Here is a 20,054-nt window from a genome sequence, read left to right on the forward strand (position 1 = left end):
ATGTTAAGACTGTTTCGAAAAATGTGCCAAAGCAATTGAAAAAAACTGTAAAGGATTAATTTAGAAGTTTTGAAATCTAGAATTTTCGTAGGCCTACTTGGGGTGTTTGCTAGGGTATTATTATGCGGTTGCTAAGGTACTTGGGATGGTTGTTATACGGTTGCTATATAACTTATGGTTGGTTGCTATGAGTTTAGATAGATAGATAGATAGATAGATAGATAGATAGATAGATAGATAGATAGATAGATAGATAGATAGATAGATAGATAGATAGATAGATAGATAGATAGATAGATAGATAGATAGATAGATAGATAGATAGATAGATAGATAGATAGATAGATAGAATGGGCTTCAAAACAGGAAGTCATTTACTGCCATAATAAAGCTTAGAAGAACCAGGACATTTTTTTTTTTTAAATAACTCTGATTTTATTCGTCTGAATTCTCAGGATGGCTAATTTTCTTTTTTGGGTAAACTATCCCTTTAAGATTGTTATGATTATTCTTATGAGACTATTTTAAAATAGGCTAGGTATATTTTACTGTGTATTTTATTACTATATGAGACATAAAATAGCATAGGTCTGAAAACAATAAACGGAGGCGACAGTAATGAATTCAACCATTTTATATAACAGAACCCGTATGCGCGACCTACTGACACAATTCGGTACGTGAGTGACGAGAATGTGGGCGGGGCCATTGCCCATGGCGTCAGGCGTGTGGGCGGAGTCGACAGCGTGGGCTCAAATACGCGGGCGGAGCCAAGCGAGTTCAAAAACATATCCCGGAGAGACTGGAGTAACTGTGAACGACTTTCCTTTTCTTTACATCCCCCGAAGGTGATTTTGTTCTCCACATTCCGTGCGAAACACACTTGTTTCACGCCTCTTAGCCTTGTACAGGGTTTTTGCTGCTGGAAGCGAAACATGTCCTAAATCTGTGTTTGATGTTGTGTAAGGATTGCGCTTGTTTTTGTGTTTTTCCAGACATGGAGGAATGATTTTCTGCACATTTATGCAGTGGACGCCAAAGACAGAAGCTGTGTTTACTTTTGCTAAGGTAATTTCTGTGTCAAAACTTTCCTTGCCTTTGTTTACAAGTGGATGCAGATCGACCCGCCCATTTTATGTGTGAGCTTTTAGTTTCACATTCCCTCCAGAAGATGGTTTCTGCTTCCCTGTGTACCTGATCTGGCTGTTAAAATAGCTTGCAATGTACATCTGAGTGAATTCCAGCAGGAATTAATAAGATGTAGGCATTGATTGTAAACACTTTGCTGTAGGCCTGATGTTGGGGCCATTTTGCATTGCATAGACCCCAACATCAGGATGCCAAAGAGGAGAAAATCCATTAAAAGGATAGTAAACGGCAAGGCTAGTTCATTTATAGAGCACATTTCATACCCAATGGTAATCCAAAGTGCTTTACATAGAAATTAATTAAAATAGTGGTAACATATGCATGAGAAATAACAATACCATGTGGAAGAAATAAAAATTTAAAACAAGGATAATTAAAACAGTTGTAAAGATAATTAGTAAGTAAAAATAAAAATGGTCAAATGCACAATAGTGGTCTGAAATAAAAATAAAACATCCTTTAGTTTACAGTCTACATACAAATACCATCTTAATTAGATCACCTCTCCTTCATGTCTTTTTTCAAACGCGTTCATAACATCCATTTCAATCACTATTCCCTGATTTTTACTCAAGAATCTTCTTGTTAGACCCATTTTCACTTATCATACCTTTCCACAGATTTCCACATATCAACCTTATTTATACAGCGCTTTTACAATGCCGATTGTGTCAAAGCAGCTTCAGTGTCAAACAGGACAATATTGCAACAAAATTAGATTCGGCTGTACAGTCGTTCTGGAGAAAACAGTGATGTTATCAGCTTATTTTAATTTATCATATAGCGACTATGTCGGCAGATCAGTATTATAGTTTATACAATTAAATAAGACCTAATTAGGGGCCAAGCACCGAAGCTGTGGTGCCACCTATTGAAATCGTTAGCGTTCTTCTTCTTCCGCTCTGGAATATATATCACATACTCAAACCTGAATAAATCACCTTGGATGAAAGCAGCTGCTCAAACACTAATCTGTGTATTTCTTTGTCAGGCATTGATTGCATTAGGGAAGTGTTGAGAGCAGGCATGAAGCCTCCTGGAGAAGATGAGAAGTTAGAGAACCAGCGGCTGGGCTCTTTGCTGCTCAACACCCTGACCAGAGAAATGCGTCTGTGGAGGACGCCTGTCCTGAAGAACGGATGCATTCAGGTGGAGCAGGTTTTTAATTCCCATTAACCCTCATGGTCTGTTGGTTCCCTTCATCTCAGTGGCATGAGATTTGGTTGATTTTGTTGCGTTATCTATCTAAACACACAAAAACGAGGCTTGATTCAGTTGTTCTGAATGTATGCAAGAAGTTACACTCATGGTCTTTGTGGTAAGAGATTTTCATTTTTTTCCAATAAAATCAATAAATCCACCAAACATCTGAACAAATGAAGCCCTGGTATTAGAGAATAAATGCAATGTAGGACACACACACACACAGACACAGGTGTGACTGCAACAGACAGCATTTGTATAGAATCTGACAAAGAAAATCAGGCACAAATGCAGATATGAAGGGGTGAAACCTGAAACCTCACACGCATGCAATCACACACACACATGCAAGGACACAAATGCACACACTTTAGGATATATGTGCATTGAGGTGGAGCAGGTTTTTACCTTAACACTCATAGGGTCTAGACGTTTTTCCCTCATTAAAAAAACGTGCTAAACGCACAAAAACGGCCCACTCAAGGTCTTCTGGGTAAGAATCAAATGGAAATGAAGAACTGGTACTAGAGCATAAATGCAATGTGGAACATACACACACGCACACGCACGTATGTATGTGACTGCAACAGACAGTTTGTAGACTTTGACAGAAAATCAGCCACAAATGCAGATAGGAAGGATTTAGACCTAACACACACACTCGTATGCACGAACACAAATGCATGCGCACACTTACTTTTGTATGCACGTGTACATGCACAAACACTTTTACATGCACACACAAACATAAACACCTTCACATGCGCACACACAAACACACAACCCCTGTTCATTTCTGCTTATTGCCATTGCCTTTCTTTTTTGTAATTTCGTATTCTAAAGTTAATTTTTTTTTTAAATATTTGGTTTATTGAGAATCATTTGTGAATACAATGGTAACTCTTAAGGTTTTTTTGTGGGAGTTTAGTTATATTTTTTGCAAGTTATTTGCAAATTAGTTTATGTTTTTGCAAAATACTTCAAAACAACTCAAACAACCACAAATTCTTGTGTGTGTGTGTGTGTGTGTGTGTGTGTGTGTGTGTGTGTGTGTGTGTGTGTCCCTCTGCTGCTGGTCAACACTTTATTTCTAAAACCATAACGCCTACAGGTCCAGCAGAATTCGGCCTCTAACATCTAGATCAATATCCACAAACTTCTCCGATTTGATTTAGATAATCATTTTTTTCCCCATAAATATTATATTTCATATGCAGAAGCTAATGGTGTGGTTCATTTATTCTGCGGTAAATGGCCAAAATAAGTACCATGTCCCCTAAAACACAGCATTAATGTATAGTTGAGCAGTAAATTATGGTTTATAATTCGTATGAAAACTTTTCTTCCAGGGTTCAGATATCAGCCCACATCAGTACCACGAGGTGATTGTGTGGGTGTGTGAGATGAGCAGCACGTTCCAGTTTTCCTCCGAGACGTTTGCTTTGGGAGTGTGTGTCCTCAACAGCCTGCTAGCAACCGTCAAAGTAAGTGAAACCAGTACACACTTCCACCCAGTTTGCAGCCCACTCTCAGTGTGCTTCCTCTTTTTTGCAGACTCAGTTGAAATACTTCAAATGCATGGCCATCACCTCTCTGATCCTCGCTGCCAAAGTCAATGAGGAGGACGAGGCAAGACACACACACACACACACACACACACACACACACACACACACACACACCACAGAAACAAACCACACGACTTTTAACCATTCCAGTGCCTTTATTGTTCTGTTTTGTTGGTGAACAGGTGATTGCGTCGGTTAAAGACTTGCTGGAGCAAAGCAGATGCAGATTCTCGACAGCTGAGATTCTTCGCATGGAGCGAGTCATATTAAACAAGCTGCACTGGGACCTTTACATCGCAACGCCCATGGATTTCATTCACATCGTGAGTACAGACTCATCCATCTTGTTTTTCAGATCAGAACTTAACGGGACAAAAAAAACACAGGAAAACATTTGGGTTGGGTATCGCTTGAATTTGATCGAATTCTTATCGATTCCTATTTTCGGTTCCAATGAGGTACAAAAAAAAAAGAATATCACACATTTATTGTAAGTCTTATTGCAAAACATTTTATTGTAGCTGAACACCATGAACCGAAAACATGCTAACTTTTAAGCATGTGGTTTAAAAATACCATCGCAAAGAACAAATAAAGAAATAAATACAACTGAGCAAAGATGCTATTGAAATAAACAGCATTTTAAGATTGTCAGGTTCAGAAGCTGTAATTAAAATTTAAAACCACACTGCACTTTATAAATAAAATATACGTTACAAATATAGTTGTTCAGTCAAAACAAGCGAGTTGACTTTTGTTTGATTAGCGTTCTTATAGAGACGACAGCAGGAATATTAGCCTACTGTCACTTTAAGAGCTGCACGGATCCAATAAACTGATACACACGCACCTTTCTCAACCATTTACGTTCACTTAAGACATTACCGACTGTGTTTATGAGGATATTTTGACATTTTTGTGTGTATTTCTCTGTTCAAGTGCAAAAAGACGCGGAAGTAAACTGTATGAGAGGCGGCTTTCTGTGCACACGATTTGGAAAACTGTTAGCGTTATTCTAGAGACGACAGCAGGAATATTAGGCTACTGTCACTTTAAGACCTGCACAGGTCCAATATACTAATAAACACGCACCTTTCTCAACCGTTGACTTAAGACATTACTGACAGTGTTTAGGAGGGTATTTTGACATTTTTGTGTCTTTGTCCGTTCAAGTGCAAAAAGTAGCGGATGACAACTGTGCGCACAATTTGGAAAACTTTTAGCGTTATTATAGAGACGAAAGCAGGAATATTAGGCTACTGTCACTTTAAGAGCTGCACGGATCCATTATACTGATACACACGTTACGAAGGTAAAATGATGGCTAAAAGATTTGCACGTGCAGGGTAAGATTTATGAAAGTGTACATAAGATTGCAAGCACAAATAAAATTAGCATTCACTTGAAAGGCGATTTACACCTTTGCAAAGCTTCTCTTTTTGCAGCGTTTGTCCATTTAAAAGCATCACTCCGACAACGAGAGCGATGCTGAGCCAAATTAAGGTGAAGTGTTCTGGCGTGTTTATTGCTCATTTGATTGGCTACAGGTGGACCCCGCCTTCCTCCTCGCGCTTTCAAAACTCAGTGAGTGCGAGAATAGAGCTAAAAGAAAGATGGAGCTGTACATATCGGGCTATTCCGGGAACTTTTTTTGCCCTGGTTGCACAAGAAGGCATTTTAGACATTTTCAATGGTCTATTTTTTTTTTTTTAACTCAAAGGTTAGTTTTACGTGGTCGAACTCTTTTGCAGTCCCTGACTCTCATTTTCGCTTTCGAATCGATGTTCACAGAAAAAAAATGTGCCAAAAGTGTAAGCATAGAAAATGGAAGTCAGAATGCAGATCATATTTATTTGGCAATTTCACAAATGCATGAATTACACTTACAAAAAAAAAAGAGTAAAAGCTGCACATTTTTCTCACAATTGATAGGCGATTAAAAAATCTTTTTACACCTTCACAAAGCTTCTCTTGCACATGCAAATTTTATTTACTCTTATAATCTTATGTTCCCTTTCAGAAATCTTCCCCTACGCATGCAGTTCTTTTAGGCATCATTTCACCTTCACTTAAGACACGTGTTTACAAGAATATTTTGACATTTTTGCGTGCATTTGTTATTCAAGTGCAAAAAGATGTGAAAGAGAACTCAGTTCAGTATCGTACACAATACAGTATGAGAGGCAGCTTTGTGCACACGATTTGGAAAACTATTAGCGTTATTATAGAGGCGGCAGCAGGTTTATTAGGCTACTGTCACTTTAAGAGCTGCACGGATCTAATACACTGATACATGCGTTTTCTTTCTCTGTTTACATTGACTTAAGACATAACCGACTGTGTTTAGGAGGATATTTTGACACATTTTCGTGTGCATTTGTCCATTTAAGTGCAAAAAGACGCGTTCCCTATCACTCATTACACAGTATGAGAGGCGAGCGCAGGTCTTCTTGCGCTTGAATGGTTTAAAGACGTGTTAAAATGCACATGAAGGAATCGATAAGATCAAATTCCCGGTTTTCTAATGGTGCTGGCTCTTGATACCCAACCCTAGAAAACGCACAAACATTTTGATGTGCACATTGCAAACATCAGCAGAAACTGACTTTTGGTCCTTGACATTGTGCATGTGAAAACCTGTCATGTGTTCGGCCAAGGCACTGATCTGACTTTAGCAGTAAAGCCGATAGATAACCCTGCAAAACATCTCCAGTACAAATACACTCAGAAATAGGAGCTATCACTATACTTCATCTTTCCTACATTGTGGGGTTCAGTTAAAATATCCAAAAATATGCTTTTTTTGTTTGTTGCAGAAGTTAATGTAAAGAAGAGAGGTGTTTAGCCATGAGCGGATCAATGAGAGATCGCGAGTGTGTAGCGTAACTGTTTTGGCACACCACGGACAGCCATAAAATAGCTAAAGTACATGGAACGAGACCCTGATAAATATACTTCTGTGGTTTAAAAAGAACACAAGATCCTAAAAAAAAGAGAATCTCTGAGTTAAGAAAATGATCTAATCAGTTTTTGGAGAAACTTGTGAAACCCCAAATCAAAATAAATATATTTTGTGAGATCTACCCATATACATAATTATATTAAAGATATCTAGATGTCTATAACGCATAGAATGAAATATAATTACTTGTGAAATTAAAAAATATCTAATAGCATAGAAAAATAAATTTCCTTAACTTCCCAAATAAACATCCACAATTTAGATTACCTTAAATATATTACCGTACAAGGTCCATGTGACTCGTGTGTCGAGGGAAGACACGCTCACACACACACACACACACACACACAAAGGAAAGTCACGCTTCCACAGTAAACATTTAACAAAACATTCAACAAGGCGATTATATATGCATTTAACCCTGAACTCATGAAACAATCACGTCATTCCTATTCGATCAAGATGGCTTATTTATTTTTCCAAAAGGCCGACCCTATAAGACTTCTGCATTTAAAAGTAAAAGTGAAACCGGAATCGGCCCCATTTACTTTCTTAAAGGGGTCACGATATGAGAAGTAAAATTTGTCTTGATATTTTGACACATATGAGGTCCGTACCGTTAAAGCATCCTGCATGTTTCAGAGCTTAAAGCGTCCTCCTCGTTATGAACTAAGCATTCATTTAACCAAGCTCCAAAAACAGTCGTTTTGATATTGCGGAAACTGACATCACAAAGGCAAATTAATTTGCATATGCCCGCCTCCAAAACAAGTCAACGATGAATACTCATACATCCTTACACTATAGGCACCGCCCACAGGCACAGTAAGCCCCGCCCACTGGTGTTAAGGCTCTTAATGGCTGACTCATGACATTTGGAGTGGCGTCAAACGCAAACAGAAGCCATTTTATTGACTGATCCAGGGCACATCTAGACCATGTGGATTCAACGCGTACCAAATGTGGGCCGGATCTGGGCCGGCACTATGTTGCTGTCTGGGTATGCAATGACGTTAGCCGATCATAACAGTGGGCGGTAACTGACAAGCCTTAAAGGAGCCGTGCCTTAAACTGATCATTTCAGACACAGGCTCAGAATGTAAATAATCTCAAATATTAGATTTTCCGCATGTAGAGTTATAAGAAAGTATGTGAAGCCTTTGCAGAAAATGTGAATAATTCTAACAAAATGCATGTGATTTATTATTTAGTACTGTCCTGAAGATATTTTACATGCAAAAATGTTTACATTGACAAAAAAGCTGCATTTATTAAAATTACCCTGTTCAAAAGTTTATGAACCCTTGATTGTTAATGGTGTGTGTGTGTGTGTGATTCTTGAGTATCTTGTTTGTCCTGAGCAGTGAAACTGACCAACGCTCGTCAGTTTTCCAGCATCTTCTGAACCTTTTCCAGCAGCGACTGTGTAATGCTTTTTTTTTTAATACTTCAGTATTAAATGTGTGAAAATGGGTATAATATGCAAAAGGTGCTGAAAACTGAAGGATTTGCAGGACCTGGAGAATTTTTTTCTGAAGAATGTTGGGTAGTTTAACTGATCAGGACAAATAAGACACACACACACACACACACACACACACACACACACACACAATTAAGAATCAAGGGTGTGTACACTTTTGAATGGGGTCATTTTAATAAATTCAGCTCGTCTTGTTAAAATATCTTATTCAGAACAGTACTAAATAATAATGCATGTTATGTTTTATTTAGTACTATGATCAGTTATTATTACCCAGTTATTAATAATTTTTATGAAAGATCTCTCTTTTGTTAAAATTATTCACATTTTCACAGATTCTGCAAGGGGTTCACAAAAACTTTACTTATACAACTGAACCTCAAGGAATAAAATAATCCACGTCATGACCCCTTTTAATATCAGTTTTCTGGTTTCATAACGCAGAAGTGCACACTATTAAAAACTTTTCATAATTCTTCATCATTGATGATCAGTGTAATAATAACTGGCTTTGGGCTGGGGTGCCAGCTCTGACTCCACTGGGAATCATCAAAAACAAAACAGGACTGGGATGAAGAACACTAGAGCCAGAGACGAGTGTGAACACAACACATGTTTTACAGCCCACTCATGAAGAGGAACACACACACACACACACGCACACACACCATGTTAGTACAGATACAGACCCACGCCTCTGCTAGTGTTTGGGGTTTTTGGTGGCGTGATCTCCGTTGATTAAAGGGTTAGTTCACCCCAAAATGAAATGTCTGTCATTAACTCCTCTCCCTAATGTCGTTCCTCACCCGTAAGACCTCCGTTCATCTTCACACACAGTTTAAGATATTTTATATTTAGTCTGAGAGCGTATGCAAGTGTATGCACACTATACTGTCCATGTCCAGAAAGGGAATAAAAACATCATCAGAGTAGTCCATATGTGACATCAGTGGGTTAATTAGAGTCTCTTGAAGCATCCAAAATACATTTGGGTCCAAAAATAACAAAAACTACGACTTTATTCAGCATTGTCTTCTCTTCCGGGTTTGTTTTCAATCCTCAAATAAAGATTTAAACGGTTATGAGTCAGCGAATTGATTCATGATTCGGATCGCGTGTCAAACTGCTGAAATCATGTGACATTGGCGATCCGAAAAGCTGAATAAAGTCGTAGTTTTTGTTTTTTTTGGACCCAAATGTATTTTGGATGCTTCAAGAGACTCTAATTAACCCACTGATGTCTCATATGGACTACTGTGATGATGTTTTTATTCCCTTTCTGGACATGGACAGTATAGTGTGCATACACTTGCATACGCTCTCAGACTAAATATAAAATATCTTAAACTGTGTGTGAAGATGAACAGAGGTCTTATGGGTGTGGAACGACATTAGGGGGAGGAGTTAATGACAGACATTTCATTTCTGGGTGAACTAACCCTTTAAGTGTCTGCTCCTCTTCCTCCTCCAGTTCCACGGCCTGTTGAAGGTCAGGCATCCCCAGCTGATGCGGGCCGGGGCTCAGAACAGGCTCCGCCTCCAGGCCTCGCTGTGGACCAGGCAGGTGCAGCACTGTATGGCCTGCCACCAGCTCTGGCAGTTCAAGGGCTCCATATTGGCTTTGGCCATCATCACTTTGGAGTTGGAGAGACTGACGCCTGATTGGTTCTCAGTTTTTACCGATCTGCTGAGGAAAGCACAGGTAATAGTGAAGCATATACATCGACATCTGCGTCACCAATCTTAGAATATCACAGGCTCGTCATGCACTGAAGGTCAAAGTGCCTTTCCAATTAAATTGATTTGAATGAAGCCCATTGGCAGATATTTCTTCTGGTTAAAATCAAGTCAGTTGATTCATTTCCGTTTGTGGGAAATCATTAGCTATCCAATGATTTACTCCCCCTCGAGCCATCCCATGTGTATATGACTTTCTTCTTTCAGACGAACACAATCAGTTATATATTTTATTTAAAGGGGCGGTTTTTATTTAAAGGGGACTCTAGAGCGAGAGAGGAAATGCACGCCCATAAACACTCTCAGCTGCAGATCCAGTCGTCCGTGAACACTTATGTCGGTTATAGTCGCGCGCCGCGCTCCACTTTATTCCTATGGGTGACGTCGAGCGACTTCAACGCGCCCGCACAGCATTCTGGGAAGGCAGCGCTGCATTTGAACCGATTTGAACGCAGAAATGACGGGAAGCTTCACAACATCGCTTCAGTCGCGTCGCAAAGTGGATTTCCACACTCACTGCTGTCAGGACTTCACCAAATCATACCAAAGAAGTGTGTTTTTGACGGAGCGGTCCCAGCGATAAAGGTTCGGTCCTGCTTTAGAAGCAGCCGGTGAGTAAAACTGCTTCAAATGTCTGTGCTGTCGGCTATCGTCGCGTGAGTAAACATCAGTAAACGATACGATCGCGTGCTTCGTCATTCAAATGCGCTAACGGTTACTCCATTGCTGTTCTCTGTATAACGTTACACTAGTCTGACGTGCAAAACCGTTTTGCTTGCTACTGCTAAGGTTTAGTCCCATACAATAGTCCATAAACCGAATCATGTCCTCATAAACTGCGAGTAAACACACACAAATGTTGACAGGCCACTAAATACAGTCCATACCACAGAGACGGACGTCCTGATGTTGCTGTTTCTCCTGTTCATTTTATTTCAGCCTCAGATTAGATTCTGGATCATTATCTGTATTAGCTGAGATCGAGAGTTATGGGTTTCTCCACGCTTGAGGACGTCACCGCTTTGCGCATTCGTCATTCTTTAGATCCTCCTCCAGGCGCTCGTTTTTTTCCGGAAAGACTCGTACAGCCCATATTTCTTTTATAAATATAATAAAACTAAAGACTTTTCGGAGATATGAAGGATGCAATACTACTCTATAGGTGCATCCATCCATCATAAAAGGGCATCTTCCTTCCTAAATGTTCATCCATCTATCCATCATAAAAGTGCATCTATCCATCATAAGTGTTTTACATATTTAACACATTATAAAGTAAAATATCTAGCTTCAGGCGAACCGCCTTCTGTATTCAACTTGCGTTTTAATTGTAACTGGTGCAACGTATGATGCCAGACGTAGCGTAAGCTCTTTGTACTGCGAGAGTTAGATATTTTCCTTTATAACGTTTATCATTTTTATGATGGATAGATGTCTTTATAATGGCAGTGATTGTGTTCGTCCGAAAGAAGAATGTAATATGCAACTAGGATGAGTAAATCATGAGTTAATATATTTTTGGGTGAACTATCCCTTTAATATTTTGTCATTTTGCATCTCCAGTAATTGCGTCTTGATGTAAGAACCTTCAGACATTTGCACTGGAAAACCAGACGATGATCTCTGAGATCGCCACTGAACAAGTGTCTAGCTTTACCTGATCTCTGATCAGTTTTATACATTTCTTAAATATTGTATTGATTTTATACAACAGTTTGTTTTCATCCTGATATCTGGAGAAAAACGGCACTCTTCGTGTAATATTGATTAACTATCAGGAACGACAGGAACATTTTTGCCACCTTATCTTGTATTTTAGGGTCATTTTTGCACTTAATAGAGTAAATCACGCAGTGGAAGTGCTCTGTAAATGCTCAAGCGCACTAGTCTAACCCATAGAGTAAATCATGTCTGGGTGTGTGACGATATATATCACACACCCCCACTTCCTGGGAAATTGGTGCAAAATATCAGTAATAATAACATGGCAGCTTCTCATTTCCCTCCATCATAAATGAGTGTCGTCTCAGAGCGTCAGAAACTCAATAAACGCTGTCATGTTGTCTTATGTTGGGATGCTGGTGTTTGGGAATGCAATCATGTGAGACGCTTCTGGAGGAACACACACACACACACACACACGTTTGTTTTTGTGAATTGTGGGGACATTCCATAGGTGTAATGATTTTTATACTGTACAAACCATATTTTCTATCCCCTACACTGCCCCTACACACACACATATACACCTACCCATCACAGGAAACTGCACAGTTTACTTTCTCTAAAAAATAAAATAATAATAATTCTGTATGATTTATAAGCCTCATGACCTTGTCATACCCATGTCACCATTGGCGTCTGAACCATTGTGTGTGTGCGGGTCAAGACCCACCCACTTATTACGACCAATGATATCGGACCCACACACTTTTATCGTCTCTAATTCAGCACATGTCTGTTTACCTACCCCTAACCGAGAAACACTTGTTATTAAACACGTTTGACTCTTTATTTCCAATTTTCTAAATTTTTATTGAAAACAAACGCCTTTCCGATCTGATATGTGATGGGAAAAGGAGTAGAGCGAGTGAGGCAAAAGGCGGATTCGAACCGCTGATTGATTTGCTTCAACTTGATGACGTGTCTTACCCCTACACTATAGCCACGGTTAACAGCTCAGTGATTTCTGTCATTTGGTCTGGCCCAATCAATCATTTAGTGAACGGTGGTGTGTTTGTGTTTAATGTAAAGATGGAATCTAACGTTACTCCAGTAAAAAAAAAAATCGACAGAGGACCCACCCACTTTTTTTGTGCTTCCGACGCCCATGCATGTCATTATACACAGTTTTGTCCTGATCTCACACACCGCGTCAGATGAAACTCCGTAAACGCCGTTCATGTTCTCTTGCGTTGGGCAAACCAACATCTGAGATGCTGCGACGCCATTGGTCCACTGGTTAGTCCAGTTATCCAATCACAGTCTCTAATGAGGCAATGGTTTTATTTTATTATTATTACTTTTATTTGAGACGTATAGAAATAAATATGCCCCCGTACCCCCCGTTCCCCGTCCCCATCACACACACACAATGTCTTCAAATTTGCTGTGTCAACATTTAGTAAATGTGTATCAGTTGTATATAGTCTATCAGTTTATAGTCTGTCATTTATCAGCTCAAAAAAAGGGGTGGTTCTGTGTTTTTTTTCTAGGTTTGGTTGTGTTTATGGGGTGCAGTATAACATGTCTTAGGCCCCGATCACACAGAACGCGTTTTTGCAGCGAGAGGCGCCTTTTTTGAACGGATTTCGGTTGGCAGAGAGCGTTATGCGCGCTGCTTATGAGCCCTGGGCGCCTCGCGTTTTAACCGCCTGCTGCGCCTCGCGTTTTAACCGGCTGCTGCGCCTCGCGTTTTAACCGGCTGCTGCGCCTCGCATTTTAACCGGCTGCTGCGCCTCGCGTTTTAACCGCCTGCTGCACCTCGCGTTTTAACCGCCTGCTGCGCCTCGCGTTTTAACCGGCTGCTGCGCCTCGCATTTTAACCGGCTGCTGCGCCTCGCGTTTTAACCGGCTGCTGCGCCTCGCGTTTTAACCGGCTGCTGCACCTCGCGTTTTAACCGCCTGCTGCGCCTCGCGTTTTAACCGGCTGCTGCGCCTCGCGTTTTAACCGCCTGCTGCACCTCGCGTTTTAACCGCCTGCTGCGCCTCGCGTTTTAACCGGCTGCTGCGCCTCGCGTTTTAACCGGCTGCTGCGCCTCGCGTTTTAACCGCCTGCTGCACCTCGCGTTTTAACCGGCTGCTGCGCCTCGCGTTTTAACCGGCTGCTGCGCCTCGCGTTTTAACCGGCTGCTGCGCCTCGCGTTTTAACCGGCTGCTGCGCCTCGCGTTTTTGAAGGAGCGCTCTGAGCGCATGAAGTTGAAAAAAAAAGTCAACTCTGAGCGGAAAAGCGGCCGACGTCATCGCGTTTATTTTCTGTTGTCCAATCGAATGAATGAAGAGGCGGGCCTTCCGTTGTGTTGACCTTGATTTGACTGAGAGGACGGCTGATTCGGGGGTTGCCTAGAAACATAAATAAAAAAAGCGCCTCGCGTTTTTGAACCTGAAAAACGCGTTCTGTGTGATCTGCCTTAATACTTTATTTTTTATTTTTTAAATGCTGTATTTTTCTTCTATTCTCCCTTTATTCCACACCGCTGTCTCCTCTGTCCTCTGAACGGCTCGTTTGCTTTCTGCTTCTATGAAGCCCATCCCTCTGAAAAGTGCATTGGTCTTAGATTGGTTAGATGGCCAAATGTAGTTTCCTGTATTTTTATTGGCTGAAGTGCCAAGCACAGGTTAAGGCCACGCCCCTTCCCATTACGGGCAGAAGTCACATCTGCGGAGACTAGCGAGGGTTTATGATGTCACCAACACAGGAAGAAGCTCGCTGTAGTCCAAACCGGCCGTTTTTGTAGGCAAAAACTCCCATAACTTAAAAAGACAATTTCTCCGTTTGCATTGAACTTTCAGCGCTGAAATTTTGCAGACACTGTTTATGCTCGAGCAGCGACATTACACACTAACTAAAGTTAAAAAAGTCAAATCACATGCCATTTTTTTTTTAATGCAATATCCCAAAATGCACATGTTGTGTCAGATCTGTGATGATTGCTTTCATGGATGTTTGTTTTCTCCAGATCGAGAGCAGAGAGTTCATCTGCTGTAAGGAGATGGTGGATGAGTACCTCACCAGTCTCTCGCTCTCCCTCCCCAAAAATGCCGTCTACATTTTAGACGCCTCCAGCATGCTGACGTTCAGAGGACAGGACCGGCGGGGCGGGGGACGAAAGGCCGGCGCGGACCAAGATATGGACGACTTCTATGATGGTCTCTGCTGCCTTTATGACGAGGAACCGCCAATGAAAACAGGAAGACATGGGCCGCAGGATATGACATCACCCTGTCCTCCGCTACAGCCGAGCCAATAAACCTGCTTCTGCGAGAGCCGGACGCAGAGACATAATGCACTGCAAAACATGCTCTTACTAAGTATTTTTGTCTTGTTTCTAGTCAAAATATAAAAAAATAAATAAAATAAAACGTACATTAAGAAAAATTGACTAGACAAGTACAAATGATTGTCTTGTTTTGGGAAAAAATAAAGAGATTTTTTGCTTAAAATAAGATAAATAATCTAACAATGGGGTGAGAAAAATGATCTTAGTTCAAACTGAAAACAAGAATATTTTTCTCACTTATTTTAAGCAGAAACTCTCTTCATTTTGAGTTATTTTTTAATTACTTTTGCTTGTCTAGTAAAAACTTCTGGTTTTAAGAATTTTTAGATGTTTGGACAAGAAACAAGGCAAAAATACTGACTAAAAAAAGCATTTTTTGCAGTGTGCCCACGGCACTTTCCTTATCCTTTTATGAAACCTTATACAGCACTTTGATCACATTTGAGATTTCTTTACATTTGTGTTTCCTTTTTAAAATCTTATTTTTGTACTTTTTTTATATTTATGTCTTCACACAAGCTATTCAGAAGTAAGATTACGGTGCTAAAGCAGAAATTTGTGTTGGCCCATTGGTTATTTCAAAAGTGAAGTTATGCTTTATGGTATTTTATGTTGATATTAAGAAAAGAGATATCGGCATTGACATTTCATATCTTTTCTAGGAATAATGTGAAGAGGAAATTGCATTTATTTTCAGATATTACTGAGGGATTTTTTGTTTTTTCATGGTTTTACCTAAAAACGCCTCCTCCTGACCCTTTTTAAGGCAGCTACAGATATTAAATTCCTGTTCCTCATAAATGAAACGTGGAAATGTTCTGAACCGGACTCAACATTTATTTAGTAAAAACAGCAGCTTTTGTGTTGCTTGGAAAACGGTGTCCTTCTATGCAATAAAAACAGACTGTCGACACTACACGTGTGTTTATGTTTTCTTACTGTCTGAGCATCATACAGATGAGATCAAATAGAGTTTAAAAGGACCATTCACACTAAATCGGGAAAATATGGGAGAATTTATGACAATTTAAATTTTGGTTTAAATATTCCTTTAAACCCTCATGTCGTTCTGAATCTGTAAGACCTTCATTCATCTTCAGAAACAAAGGTTTCTGATGAAATCTGAGAGCTCTGACCCCTCCATAGACAGCATTTTAATGAACACTTTCAAGGTCCAGAAAGGCTGTACACATTGTTGAAAGAAAAGTGAGTTTCTTACTTCGTTTATTTCAACATGGTAAGAGAAAGAAAAAAATTGTTGAATAAAGTTGATGTTTTTGCGCACTAAAGTATTCTCATCTCTTCATAACATTAAGGCTGAGCCAATGGAGTCACATGGACTGTTTTAATGATGTCTTTACTGCCTTTCTGGACCTTAAAAGTGTTGTGTTGCTGTCTATGGAGGGGTCAGAGCTCTCAGATTTCATCAGAAATATTTTCATTTGTGTTCAGAAAATTAATTGCGTTCAGTCTTACGGGTTTGGGAAGACATGAGAGAGAGGCATTAATGACAGAATTTACATTTCTGGGTGAACTAACCCTTTAAATAGTAATTTGTAATATAACAAATGTGACGATAAAAAAAAAGTATATATATATATGTGTATACACTCACCTAAAGGATTATTAGGAACACCATTCTAATACTGTGTTTGACCCCCTTTCGCCTTCAGAACTGCCTTAATTCTCCGTGGCATTGATCAACAAGCTGCTGAAAGCATTCTTTAGAAATGTTGGCTCATATTGATAGGAGAGCATCTTGCAGTTGATGGAGATTTGTGGGATGCACATCCAGGGCACGAAGCTCCCGTTCCACCACATCCCAAAGATGCTCTATTGGGTTGAGATCTGGAGACTGTGGCGGCCATTTTAGTATAGTTACCTCACAGTCATGTTCAAGAAACCAATCTGAAATGATTGGAGCTTTGTGACATGGTGCATTATCCTGCTGGAAGTAGCCATCAGAGGATGGGTACATGGTGGTCATAAAGGGATGGACATGGTCAGAAACAATGCTCAGGTAGGCTGTGGCATTTAAACGATGCCCAATTGGCACTAAGGGGCCTAAAGTGTGCCAAGAAAACCCCCACACCATTACACCACCACCACCAGCCTGCACAGTGGTAACAAGGCATGATGGATCCATGTTCTCATTCTGTTTACGCCAAAGTCTGACTCTACCATCTGAATGTCTCAACAGAAAACATCCCCCACACCATTATCACCCTGTAGCCCAAGACTGTTTTCCCACTGAAGCTAAGCAGGGCTGAGCCTGGTCAGTACCTGGATGGGAAACCATCTGGGATAACCAGGAGCTGCTGGTAGAGGTGTTAGTGAGGCCAGCAGGGGGCGCTCACCCTGTGGTCTGTGTGGGTCCTAATGCCCCAGTATAGTGATGGGGACACTGTACTGTCAAAGAGCACCGTCCTTCGGATGAGAGGGTAAACCCGAGGTTCTGACTCTCTGTCGTCATTAAAAATCCCATGGCACTTCTCGTAATAGAGTAGGGGTGTAACCCTGGTGTCCTGGCCAAATTCCTTCGATTGGCCCTTACCAATCATGGCCTCCTAATAATCCCCATCCACTGAATTGGCTCTATCACCGCAGGTGTGTGGTGAGAGCACTGGCGCCGTTGTACGGTGTCTGCCAAGTGGATGCTGCACACTGGTGGTTGAGGAGAGACCCATCATGAGTGTAAAGCGCTTTGGGTGTACAGTAGTACATATGAAAGCACTATATAAATGCGTCATTCATTAATTCACACCATTACACCACCACCAGCAGCCTGCACAGTGGGAACAAGGCATGATGGATCCATGTTCTCATTCTGTTTACGCCAAACTCTGACTCTACACTGTAAAAAAAAGGCAAATTTTGAACTTTTGCAGTACAATCGACTTGGATGTTTAAGTTATTTCAACTTAAATTATGTTAAACTGACTTTAAAAAATGAGTTACATCTTGTATAACTAATAAAAACAAGTTTAACATTTCTTAACTTATTTTGATGAGTTAAAACAATGTAAAAACATATGTTGTCATAACTTATTGAACATATAATTTTTTACAGTGTACCATCTGAATGTCTCAACAGAAATAGAGACTCATCAGACCAGGCAACATTTTTCCAGTCTTCAACTGTCCAATTTTGGTGAGCTTGTGCAAATTGTCGCCTCTTTTTCCTATTTGTAGAGGAGATGAGTGGTACCCGGTGGGGTCTTCTGCTGTTGTAGCCCATCCGCCTCAAGGTTGTGTGTGTTGTGACTTCACAAATACTTTGCTGCATACCTCGGTTGTAACGAGTGGTTATTTCAGACAAAGTTGCTCTTCTATCAGCTTGAATCAGTTGGCCCATTCTCCTCTGACCTCGAGCATCAACAAGGCATTTTCTCCCACAGGACTGCTGTATACTGGATGTTTTTCCCTTTTCACACCATTCTTTGTTAAACCCTAGAAATGGTTATGTGTGAAAATCCCAGTAACTGAGCAGATTGTGAAATACTCAGACCGGCCCGTCTGGCACGAACAACCATGCCACGCTCAAAATGGTTCTTTCCCGTTCTGACATTCAGTTTGGAGTTCAAGAGATTGTCTTGACCAGGACCACACCCCTAAATGCATTGAAGCAACTGCCATGTGATTGGTTGATTAGATAATTGCATTAATGAGAAATTTAACAGGTGTTCCTAATAATCCTTTAGGTGAGTGTATATATATATATATATATATATATATATATATATATATATATATATATATATATATATATATATATACAGTCTTGTTCAAAATAATAGCAGTACAATGTGACTAACCAGAATAATCAAGGTTTTTAGTTGTTTTATTAATAATAATAATAATAATAATAACTTTATTTTATATAGCGCCTTTAAAAGCAGCTTCTCAAAGCGCTGTACATAACATAAAACCACAGCAAAATATAACAACATATACAGTCTTGTTCAAAATAATAGCAGTACAATGTGACTAACCAGAATAATCAAGGTTTTTCGTATATTTTTTATTGCTACGTGGCAAACAAGTTACCAGAAGGTTCAGTAGATTCTCAGAAAACCAATGAGACCCAGCATTCATGATATGCACGCTCTTAAGGCTGTGCAATTGGGCAATTAGTTGAATTAGTTGAAAGGGGTGTGTTCAAAAAAATAGCAGTGTGGCATTCAATCACTGAGGTCATCAATTTTGTGAAGAAACAGGTGTGAATCAGGTGGCCCCTATTTAAGGATGAAGCCAACACTTGTTGAACATGCATTTGAAAGCTGAGGAAAATGGGTCGTTCAAGACATTGTTCAGAAGAACAGCGTACTTTGATTAAAAAGTTGATTAGAGAGGGGAAAACCTATAAAGAGGTGCAAAAAATGATAGGCTGTTCAGCTAAAATGATCTCCAATGCCTTAAAATGGAGAGCAAAACCAGAGAGACGTGGAAGAAAACGGAAGACAACCATCAAATTGGATAGAAGAATAACCAGAATGGCAAAGGCTCAGCCAATGATCACCTCCAGGATGATCAAAGACAGTCTGGAGTTACCTGTAAGTACTGTGACAGTTAGAAGACGTCTGTGTGAAGCTAATCTATTTTCAAGAATCCCCCGCAAAGTCCCTCTGTTAAAAAAAAGGCATTTTTTTTGCACCTCTTTATAGGTTTTCCCCTCTCTAATCAACTTTTTAATCAAAGTACGCTGTTCTTCTGAACAATGTCTTGAACGACCCATTTTCCTCAGCTTTCAAATGCATGTTCAACAAGTGTTGGCTTCATCCTTAAATAGGGGCCACCTGATTCACACCTGTTTCTTCACAAAATTGATGACCTCAGTGATTGAATACCACACTGCTATTTTTTTTTGAACACACCCCTTACAACTAATTCAACTAATTGCCCAATTGCACAGCCTTAAGAGCGTGCATATCATGAATGCTGGGTCTCATTT

The 20,054-nt window shown here is 40.1% G+C and overlaps 1 protein-coding gene across 1 annotated transcript; it reads left to right on the forward strand.

Annotated features, from left to right (window-relative positions):
- Positions 1 to 740: 740 nt before the first annotated feature.
- Positions 741 to 16,019, forward strand: ccni2 (cyclin I family, member 2). The gene is made up of 8 exons (XM_067424514.1): positions 741 to 848; positions 996 to 1,068; positions 2,141 to 2,298; positions 3,702 to 3,836; positions 3,907 to 3,981; positions 4,103 to 4,243; positions 9,837 to 10,067; positions 14,783 to 16,019. Exons 3-8 carry the CDS (start codon positions 2,176 to 2,178, stop codon positions 15,071 to 15,073), a joined length of 996 nt encoding a protein of 331 aa, XP_067280615.1. The 5' UTR covers positions 741 to 848; positions 996 to 1,068; positions 2,141 to 2,175; the 3' UTR covers positions 15,074 to 16,019.
- Positions 16,020 to 20,054: the final 4,035 nt, after the last annotated feature.

The sequence above is a fragment of the Pseudorasbora parva genome, chromosome 18 (genome assembly GCF_024679245.1).
Source record: "Pseudorasbora parva isolate DD20220531a chromosome 18, ASM2467924v1, whole genome shotgun sequence".
Classification (NCBI taxonomy): domain Eukaryota; kingdom Metazoa; phylum Chordata; class Actinopteri; order Cypriniformes; family Gobionidae; genus Pseudorasbora; species Pseudorasbora parva.